This window comes from Gavialis gangeticus, unplaced genomic scaffold (assembly GCF_001723915.1).
Source record: "Gavialis gangeticus isolate Ggan-Ray unplaced genomic scaffold, GavGan_comp1, whole genome shotgun sequence".
Taxonomy (NCBI): Eukaryota; Metazoa; Chordata; order Crocodylia; family Gavialidae; genus Gavialis; species Gavialis gangeticus.
This window is the reverse complement of record NW_017729004.1, coordinates 38,644,689-38,655,826: the sequence shown is the minus strand read 5'-3', so window position 1 is coordinate 38,655,826 and position 11,138 is coordinate 38,644,689. Positions and strand designations below refer to the sequence as shown.

Below are 11,138 nucleotides of genomic sequence, written 5' to 3'. Positions count from 1 at the left end.
TCTTCTGGTGTGGATGCTTTGCCCCAAAGTTTGGTGTCATCGGTGAACTTAGCCAGTCCGCTTCTGACTCCATCATTAATGAAGGTGTTGAACAATATGGGTCCAAAGACAGAGCCTTGGGGGACAGTTGCTTGAAATGCATAAATAGGATTTCAGCTGTCTCATTGTGCCTAATATTGCCTTCAAAGTAAAGATGTTTTTGTTCCAATTGCACAAATTTGCACATCCAGAACATGCAGCAGCAGATTCTTAACTGTGATATTGCCTGTTTATGCCTCACATAATACCATCATATTGTAGTGAATCTCTTCTCTTTTGCACAGCAGTACTGGCTTTCCAAAAGCATACTTTTCTGTAGTGTACTGCACACTAATTCCATATGCATATTGTGTTATAGGTGCTTGGATGTTCCTCATTCTTATAGTATCTGAGCACCTCATAATCTGTGCTTTTTTACCTTCACAAGAGCCCTTGAAAGCAGGGAAATAATAAATTCCTTGTCATGTAGGCCCAGTGAAACTAAAAACCAGCTCCAGCTCTACCTTTGGATAGTACATAGATTTTAGATTTTGCTTCCCCAAGAAGGCACGTAATTCTATGCGAGTACAAAAATGCAGGGGGGGAGGGAGGGGCGCATTTGCCTTTCTGTGCAGCTCAGCAAGATAGGCACTGCCTTCAAAGTCAGGGGCCCTAGGTTGTGGTTCTTTTCCCCAGTGAGCATCCTACAGTCCATCCATTTCATCCAATGATCATTAAATGCAAATGTAGAAATGTCATTTGGCTAAAACCCCAGGCATCTCTCTTCTAGGGCAAGGTCCACCCCACCAAGACACACTCCTTTCTGATTAGGCCCCACGTATTTTCTCCTCCTGGCTGCCCGATAAGCCAGCTTCAGCAGGAGAGGTATAGTATTCTGGGCAATGCCTGACCTGTGGTGGTTTAGGATACTTGCTGGGAAGTCAGAGGTATTGACTGAACCCCTCCGCGCTGGCTCCCCTCCTGGCTAGAACACATCTCTTTGGAGTAGGCACTAACTGCTGGCTTTGCCCTATGCCCAGCATTCCCTCCTTCCATCGCCAGCTCCTGGAGCTTCCTCACACTGCTCCCAATGTGTAGCTGTGCACAAGTAAGTCCTGACAGCAAGGTTACAACCCACAGTACCATTTCTAGAGTTACCCTGCAGTGCAAGAAGGTGAATTAATATTGCTTGTGTCCCTATGATTTTCCCAGTTGTATTATGCAGCCTGTTGTGTTAGCAGCAAGAAACATAGAATCCCAGTTAGTGGCTGTTGTGCTGTCTTTCTATACCTTTTGTTTTCAGTTATATTTTGTTAGCTGTTTGGAGACCTATTGCTATTAACACCTTCAAATCAAAAGGTATCTTTCTTATTTTTAATGTCTTTTTTTTATACCTTAGGTTAAAGCCAGAATTTTTCTAATTGCCTTCAAATCTGTGGCTGGTTTTTGAGTTTTCCAAGCCAGACGGGTTATTTTATTGTTTGTTTCACTACCTCACAAGTGATAGAAAGGATCAGTGGGGCATCATGAATCACACACCACTTTTCACAGTATTTTTGGAGTCGTCAGGCATCACTTAAATACATTCTGACAATTTGAAAAGAAAAGAACTGCAGTGGCTTGGGTTTTGTTTTCACTGAAGCGTGAAAGATAAAGTGGGGGCAGGGACAGAGCAGAAACAATACTGCCTTGACTCATTTTCTTGTCCATACTAGCCTGATGTTTCTGGCCTTTAGCTGCCTGAATTGCTTATTGAACATGGCTCCAGGATTTAATGCCAAAAACAAATAATGTCTCTGAGTAGATGCATAATTATTTCAGTTCTCAGTATCCGTGTGCAAGATGATAATGAAAATTCATTGCCAATGTCAGCTAAGGGATTTTTTTTAAATGGTTGGGGTTTAAGGAAGTGAAGCAATATAACTGCCCTTGAAGGGGTCTGTGCCCTTTGACAGCAAAGAGAAAAATATTGTGTGTTCTGCAAAACTGTCTCTTTCCTATACATAGGAAACTGAGAATATAATCTGGTTAAACAACAATGTACTTTTCATGAAGACATCAAACAGGATCACATGGGAATCTGTAGATTTCCTCCTTCCTGGGGAATAAGCCATCTTTTAAAGTAGCAAAAATATTGGGGAAGAGAATAGTATTCTCTAAAACTGGGATTTTTCTCCTCCTCCTGTAATGCAGCTGTTAACTTTCCAGAGTGAATGAAAAGCCGGGCTGGATGCAAGTTTTATGAAATGCCATTCTTTCTAATCAGTATAATTAAAGAGTCCATGGTATTCATCCAGTATATAATAATGATGCGAGGAATCAAAAATGTGCCTGACCTAAGCGTTTGCTTTGGGAGATGGAAAAGTGGAATGAGGTATAGTTTAATGAAATACTGTCATTTCCTACATCTTTCCTTTACATGTACATTTGCAATTTTCTTTGAAGTCACGCTGTGAGATATAGGTTCTAGAAAACAGAATGACCTTCATGTAGCTCCACAAAGTAAATTCCTTCACATGTCCAGATTTCACAGGAAATCATATATTTTCCCTATCAAAGAACTTGCTATGGCCCTAAATGCAATAACCCCCTTTGACATATTTAAGAAAATAAAGTCAAGTAGTACTTGTCAATGAAATGATAAGCATTATAATTATTTTAAATATTTTAAAATCTGTTCTATATAAAGCCAAAAATTGCTTCATAATTTTATAAGAGGGGAGCTTGTATGACTGGGGACAACTATTACTGCATACAAGTCTCCTGTAGGAAGTGGAATGGATCACAGAAAAGATCACACCTATGAACAGTTTAATATACCTTCAGAGCCATTCATCTAGATGTTGTACCATGGTTCTTACATATTGTCAGTGTCCCAGTGTTTTAAATGTGGGTAGTGAATTACAGGCCCTATTGTGCCTATCTGTGGCAAAATCTTCAGGAAAATAATTTAAAAAAAAAACCCTTGGGAAACGCAGAGGTTTCCCCTACAGGAGCTGAGCAAAATTGATCTTATTATTGACAGTTCAGTTGGTGACCACAAGGTTTTAAATAATAATAGGAAAATGGCTATCTCTTGCCTTTATCCCACAATGAAGGAGAATAGAGCCTACAGGCAACCCCCGCTTAGCGCTCTTAATTGGTTCCCCAAAACCAAGCATTAAGCAGAACTGTGCTAAGGAAAACACATTTTCCTATAGAAATTAATGTAAATAAATATAATTGGTTCCACCACTTCTTGGCCGCCCACCAGCCACTCTGGCACCACCTGCCAGCCCAGACCCCACGCTCTTACCACCCCATCCTACGTCCTGCCGGCCCTGGCCCCACACTTCTGCCACACCACTGGCCCTGGTCCTGGCCCTGGCCACCAGCCCGGGCCCCACTCTCCTGCAGCCCCACTTGCCCTGGCCCTGCATCCTACACTCCTCCTGCCCCACCAGCCCTGGCCCAGGCACTGGCCTGGGCTCTGTGTTCACGCTCCCTGCCTGCCGCTTCTCACCGCCACCACCGCTGCTGCTCCTCCCCGCCCACCCACCAGCCATCCAGTTTCTGATCACTTAAACCAGTTTATGTGTAATGTCTGTCCTTATCCTTTGGGAGTAATCATCATGCTCACTTAAACGTTGATGTGATGCTAAAAGAAATGTCTGTCATCATGCAGAGTGAGCCAGTAACTCTAGTGTTGAATAATCTTAAGAAAACTGTGAGGCACCATCCCTCCCAATGGACTAGCTCCTGTGTATGTGTACCAGTTCACCCTATTAGGTACACTCCACTAGATTGGATCTTGGATATACCAGTTCCTTCTGCTGTAGTAACATTAGGAATATATATTGAAGTCTATAAACATAAACAGGAATATCCACGTGGTAGGTGCCTAAGTGTGATCCTGTTCTACCCTGTTCAGGTCCCTGTAAAACAATCAGTAAGTCTATAATTGTAACATGCCTCCATCTTAGCCTGAAGACAACGTGATTAAAAGCAGTGGTGAGGAGGAGTCACACACCCACCTTTTGCATTAGTGGTTTTTCAAGGATTTGAGTAGGGTGAAATAACATCCTGCTTAGGCTGTTAGGTAGACTAGGATCTGGTCCTACAAGTTCAGCTCGCCCTAATATTTTTAATTAACCTGTTAGGATAGATTTGACAGAACCCAGAGCCCATGTGAGTTTGGCTTTTGGAAAAATCAACAAATACAAGTTGAAGGCCTGTGAATTCACACACCTTTGTCTACTCCTTGAAGATGTCCTCTCCAAGCCTCCCCCCAAGTCTCAGGATTGCCCTTTAACAATATTATTAAGTGAGGACCTGTCTTCTCACATCTCTGCCAGGGGGGGCAGGAGACCTTCCCCCATCCTGGCCCTTCATTGTGCTGTGGGGAACTTCACAGTCTTCCATCTTCGAGTGACCTGTCCAGTAGATTCTGTCCTTCTGCACCCTGTCCATTCTTCCATGGTATAAAAGCACCTGCCCTGTTCTATGAGTGTCTCTGAATCAGAGCAAATGAAAGGGCCTTCTGTGGCTTTTCAGAAGTCAAGCTGATAATTGGCTTAAATTCATGCAGGAGTCTCTGTGTTATCTCTGCTTCACAGCTGACACACCCGAACCTCATTTGTGTGCTTTTCTGCATGGCATCTGGAGGAGAGAGATCAGATCAGGAGATCTGAACCAATCTATGGCCCCTTGCTGCTTTTGTCCATCTAAACTCAGTATAGGCTGTAACCCGTTTTAGCCTGTAGAATTCCTGTTCTTTGACCTTTTCTGGTCTCTAGCGGCACATATGCCTAATCTGAATCTTGCTTCCCCTGCTGTCTCCCTCATTAATGTTTTGATGGATCCCACTCCTCTTTCTCTAATGTGGCCTTTTTCCCTAGGTAAGGAAACTCCCTGGAGATCACCTGCTCCTCTGTGATTTTTCTGCATTATTTCTAGCACTAAGTTGATTTTTCTTTGTTCCATTTAAAAACACAAAATACTTCCCCTGATATATAAAATTACTAGTCATGCTAGGATGAAGGGCAGTTTTGAAATGCTCTATTGTTTTCTACAATAAATTTTAAAAAAAATCTACTTCCAGTGAACACATTTAGGGGAAAAGACTGTCTGTTAGATCAATATTTTTTATAAAAACTACTTCCATCTTGGAGTTTTGCTTACATCAGTGATGCCAACTCATCTGGACTCTGAGCTGGATGAGTGCTGTGGTGCCAGTCTATGGGCCAGGTCTGGCATGGGGCTAGTCTGTAGGCCAGATCTAGTGCCTGGAGCCACATGTCATCTGAGCCACAGGGCTCTCCAGGAGTCTGGAAATTTATTGGCAGGACAGGCAGTGGCACTGTTAATTTCCATGACTCCTGAAAGCCATAGAAATGAATGCTTCCACTGCTCCTCGTTGCCAAATTTCCAGCCCTGTGGGGAGTCCCATGGGCCAGATAACATGACCTCATGGACCAAATCCAGCCCATGGTCCTTATCTTGGTTACCCCTGTTCTACATCATTCTTGCCCTGTTATTCATCCACATAACCCCATATTTGTCCTATCCATAATAATAATCTGGTTCACTTTTCTAGGTAAACACTAGCTTATGATGATTATATGCATTGTTATATTTTCTATATAACCCAGCTCCCGTCTAATAATTGATTCTTGTACTCCTGTAGAAGCCATGTGAAAAAAAATTCCTCCTGGTATCAGCTGCAGGATCAAAGCCTTCATCTGTTTTGAATTCAGAACATCAGGACATTGATACAGCTGTACCTGGAAGGGTCAATTTATGCTTTCTCACTTCATGGAAGTGTATGGCTTTTGTATTCTAGGTTTGAGCGTATTCATACAAAGAAAGGGAACTACAATAAATCTCAAGTTTCTAACCAGGAGGACGTAGATGATTTAGCAACCTTGGAGGTACTGGATGAGGTGAGATGTTTCACTTGTAAAAGGTTTCCTGCAACAGAGCATTCAGATATGAACGGAAAAATAAACCCTGCTGTATTCTTGATGTTTAAATGGCCTGCATTCTCACATTGCAATTAATTAATAGCTAATGATACGTTACAGATTTCTGCTTGTTTATTGAATGTGAGATAAGGTATGCTGCATCTTGAGTACCCACAACTGACATAAATTGTCATAAGTTTCATGACAATTACCCTAGTAAAGACTGTGGAATCTGACAATGTGTTACCTTAAAACTATGGCAACTCCAGATACAGCAAATATCACTTGACATGCATCCAGAGGAGTTTGTTCTTAAAGGTGATACATCATCATGGGCCAGATTCTCAGCTGGCATAAAATGATGGGTAGTTCCATTAAAGTTAGTGGTGTTGTGCCACATTGAATCAGCTGGGGAGATGTTTTTGTGCAACCAACTCTTGAACCTATACAACATTTGAGAGACAAAATTAGTGCTGTTTTGTAATCACCATCACATAGGGGAAAGTGTACTACGAGCAAAATATCTGTGTCAAAAGCTATTCCCTTGGAAATCTTGCTTTGCATATGCTTCATTTTACTTTGTTTTATTGGTCTTCATTGTTTCCTTTACCTCTCTTTTGCTGAGGAATGTGGCCAGAAGGTTTGATTCTCTACTTACACTTACACTTACTCTGCAGTAGTATGCTTCCATTTTCTTCAGTGGAATTGCCTTTGATTTATACTAGTAAATGTGAGAGACAAAAGAATCAGTGCTTTATCTACTGTTCACAGAGGCAATGATTGGATGTTGATGAAATGCAAATGTTGCACAGTTGAATGGTTTGTGAATCATTGCAGAATATAATTCATAATCTCCCTCTTCAAGTTAAACTCTACTGATATATTACCATTAATCAGCCCATAATAGTTCACTCAGTGCTTCTGAGGTATGTTGTCATCATTGGATAGTGATAACTGCACTTTGAGTACTTTAAATTTTCAAAGCACCTTAACATTAGTTAATACTACAGTAGCACTAGTTTATTTACAGTGTTTGCTAAAACAATACAGTGAAATTGACAATAAACATATATATAATTCATAATAAAATTATATAATTTATGAGTATTGATAAAAGCATACGGTAGGATTACACATTCTACCAGTTTAAACAAAAATAATTAAAACAGAACATAAGATTGTAGGAAAGTAAAGCTGGAAGGCACCTCCCAAGGTCATCTAGTTCAACCACCAGCTCAAGGCAGGATGATCCCTGACTGAAACATCTCAGTCAAGAGTCTGACTAATCTGCTGTATTGTAACCTGCTGTGACAAAATATATGGCAATGCAAAAATAGATAAAATGAAATAATACAAAATATTAGAATAAAATAAGAAAAACAGGGTTATTTTATTTGATTTTGGCCATTATTCTTTGTACAAGTAACACAAATACACCAAGGAGTATAGGATAAGCTATTAGCGAATAGAGACAAGCCAGATTGTTTTTACTTCATTAGCCTAGTATTTAAAATCTTCCACCAATGAAGAGATCAATTTTCTTCTTATTTATATAAAGAGAATGAGGAAGGCCACATATAGAGATTTAAACATCTATCTCATTCTTCCCTCAAGAACATATCAACTCGAGTCCAACACCACCTGCCTATAATGACTTTGCATCTCATTTGAGTGAATTGCAGTCTATTAATGACCTGTCATTGTTTGTACTTTTGTATTTCAGATAAGTAGGTTTCTAGGCCAGAAGAGCACTTTATTAATCTCAAAAAGGAAAAGTTTGAGAAGATCTCACTGCCTGCATATTTATCTGTATTATATCTTATTTTAAATATAGGATTAATATTGGGCCAGTGACTGTCAACACATTTCCCAGACCCATTTGTCTGGAGGAGAATAAAAATGTTATTTAACCATCCAAATAAGAATTTATTTGGAAGAGGGGAGTCTTCTAAAATGTATTTCCCGGGGTATCTGATAGGGCTACAGGCTCTAAAATGTTTATGCAATAATTCCAGCCCCATTTCAGATCACATGAGTTTCCCCTTCCCCCACCCTCACCTCCTATCCCCAAAAGACATTTATTCACAGTAAAAATGATCGTACACTGACATAGGGTTGGATGGCAGAGTGAGTGGTTCAGGAGTGTCTGTTGCTCCAAGTGAATAATTTTAAGTCTTGTGTAAGCCCTGTACCAGGGGCTATTCCAAGTTAGCCAGCCTTGAATGGACACCAGTTCATTCAGGCTGGGAATTCAGAGGTGGCTAGACATGAATACAAATCACATTTTGGGACCTAAAAACCCCTTGTATACCCTTTGTTAACTGAGTGGCTACATTAATCACTGGTTAATGTTTATACAATTATCTGAATATGTTTGGTGGTCTGAGAGTCATTTAAAGCTTTAACATGAAGTTAAGATGACTTCCCCATGTGTTCTCTCCCTCTCCTTCTAATACTCAATTTTGAATGTTCTTCTATCTGCAAAATAATTTTTTAAAAAATAACAGAAACTTCCCTATTCTTTTTACAACAGAACACAGTGACAGAGCAGTTGCAGAAGAGCTATGCCAGGAATCAGATCTATACCTTTGTAGGAGACATCCTCATCGCTGTCAATCCATTTCAGAACCTAGATATTTATTCTACACAGGTCTGTAAAAATAGCATTCGTTTTCTTCCTATACTCTTACTGATTTACAGAGAAATATGAACATTTACATGAAATCCTGAGTAAGCCATCCCTAATGATCTACTCCTGCTCTCTTTAAATAAAAGAATTACTAATAATTCATGTAGCATTGTTATCTAAGTAGCTTCATTATTGTAGGTTGAACTTCTGACCTTAAATGAGCCATGCTCTGTCACTGACAGATGCAAACAGGCTGAAGCCCAGTCTACATTGAGACCCTCAACTTTCAATTGTCTTGTTTTTGGAAGAGATACAAGGGTGTGTCTACATGTATTTCCAACTGTGCAGTTGTTACTGTGCAGTTATTTAGTATTTGCATTTGCCCTTGCTTTAGCAAGTACTAAATGACTGCACAGCAACCACCATTACTGTGCAGTCCCAGCAGTGCATGGATTGTTTCCAACCCTACTGGGCAGTAGCAATAAGCTACTGTGCAGTACTGTCAGCGTCACAATTCCTGCCTGCCAATGCTATGTCACCATAGCAACAAGCTACATCATCATAGCTCATCACTATGGCAACATAGCGTCTCATGTAGACACACCCAGTGTTTTCTAAAGCACCTTGTACCATCTACTTTTGCTCCTCATTGTGCTTTCCATGAAGGGCCAGAAGAATTTCATGCTGATATTCTACTGTTGCCAGTGGTTAGTCCTTGTTGACCCAAGTGTAATAGGAGGAATATTGAAGAACAGATGTTAAAGAAGCTAAGGATTTTCTCTGTTCCCCCTCATGTTATATTTCTGAAATGCCTCGTGTTTTTTGCTGCTTTGCAACACTCTCCTTGCAGTAAAAAGCTAATTTTGGCCCCTTGACTACAGGGCTGGACAGGCCTGAATGGATATAATTCTACTAAAGAATGGGGAGGGCCTGACTATACATCCCCTGTGTGACACAAAGGGCTCTTCTGTTAGAGGGCCCTAAAATAACAGCACAGAAGGGATGAGGGGTCCTAGTCAGGCCACGTGAAAGCTTGATCTGGAGAATCTGTAATTATACAGACCTGTTCAACCCTACTCCTTCTACACAGGAATACCAAATTCACAGAGATTATACTAGTTAGGAGACTGAAACAGACTCTGTGAAGTAGCTCTGCTTCTGCACCACAGAGGAGGGGAGATCAGATTCCTCCCTTAGTCTCTTCCCTCTCTCCTTCCCCCTTCCCCCAACAGATAATCTGATCTGGATAATCTGAGAAATCTATGTATATATTTAACTGATTAGCTGGTTACCTAAGGGACACTTTAATGCTTTATCCTTGAGTATGTTGCTCATGGTATTTAAGCAATAGGTGATTGATGTGAGAGTCAGGAACAAATACAAGATTGCCATTGTTATTCCTAGTTACAGAAAATACAAAGAGAACATCTGCTAAAGTTTGCCATCTAAACTGCATGCACACACTAGGAGGATGGGAAGAGAAAATGGAATGAAATTATAATTGGGTGCTTTGTGACTGAAAACATAAAATCTTGCCCTAATTATTTTAATTTTACATTATAATAAAAGCACAATGGGATTTGTAGCTGTGCTAGCTCCTCTTTAGGGTATGTTAATCCACAAAGCACATAACAGCCCATGGTATAGGTAGTGGAGTAATTATACTTTTAATTCTAAAACAGCTCTACTTGTGTACTCAGGATCCTTTATAGCAAGCAATAAAAATTAAAGGACTCTGATGAAATAATCCAAATGATGCATTAAAGAAACACTGATGACATTTTCATTTTTCTTACACTCAGCATTCCAAACTGTATCTTGGAGCAAAACGGACTGCCAGTCCTCCCCACATTTTTGCTGTAGCTGACATTGGTTATCAATCAATGGTGACATACAATTCAGATCAGGTAAAAATGCTGCTGTACAAAATCAGATTTATATTTTCTACCTCTTTCTGTTTAACTGAAAGAAAATGGACTTCTGCTTTCATTTTCTTCAGTGCATTGTCATTTCTGGAGAAAGTGGAGCTGGCAAGACACAGAGTGCCCACCTTCTTGTTCAGCAGCTCACTGTCCTTGGAATGGTAAGTTTTGAAAGTAGAGGTTTTTACATCTCTTTATGAAGTGTGAAACCAGAACACATTGGGTCATATTCTCAAACTTCCACTACTTCTATAGCAGGATACCAAAGGCCATAATTCTGCATTGGAATCTGCTAGCTCAGGGTTTGAAGCAGGTGTGGAAAAGGTAATATGGCTCAAAACTGTATTATCTTTTCCAAAGATTATTTACAAGGCTAGAGGAAGGATGATGCACATCATTCATTGCATTTTTCCCCCCATTTGTGTTGCCCTGTAGGGTCAGACCAACTCTCAGGATCTCAGTGTTGCGCTGTTAGACAGGAGGGTATGACACAATTGCACATATACAGACACACAAATTAGGTGCATGCACACACATACACACACACACACACTACCAGCTCAGGCACATACACATCCAAACCAGCCTAGGCACATGCATACCTATCACCAATTCAAGCACATACAC

The 11,138-nt window shown here is 40.4% G+C and overlaps 1 protein-coding gene across 4 annotated transcripts in view; it reads left to right on the top strand.

The window, feature by feature from the left end:
* Positions 1-11,138, top strand: part of MYO3A (myosin IIIA) — a 310,475-nt gene that overhangs the window by 140,954 nt on the left and 158,383 nt on the right. For all 4 annotated transcript variants that reach the window (XM_019508276.1, XM_019508274.1, XM_019508275.1 and 1 more), the window contains exons 9-12: positions 5,840-5,939; positions 8,494-8,610; positions 10,392-10,496; positions 10,589-10,672. In XM_019508276.1, coding sequence (XP_019363821.1) covers positions 5,840-5,939; positions 8,494-8,610; positions 10,392-10,496; positions 10,589-10,672 — 406 coding nt within the window. The remainder of the gene's footprint in view (positions 1-5,839; positions 5,940-8,493; positions 8,611-10,391; positions 10,497-10,588; positions 10,673-11,138) is intronic.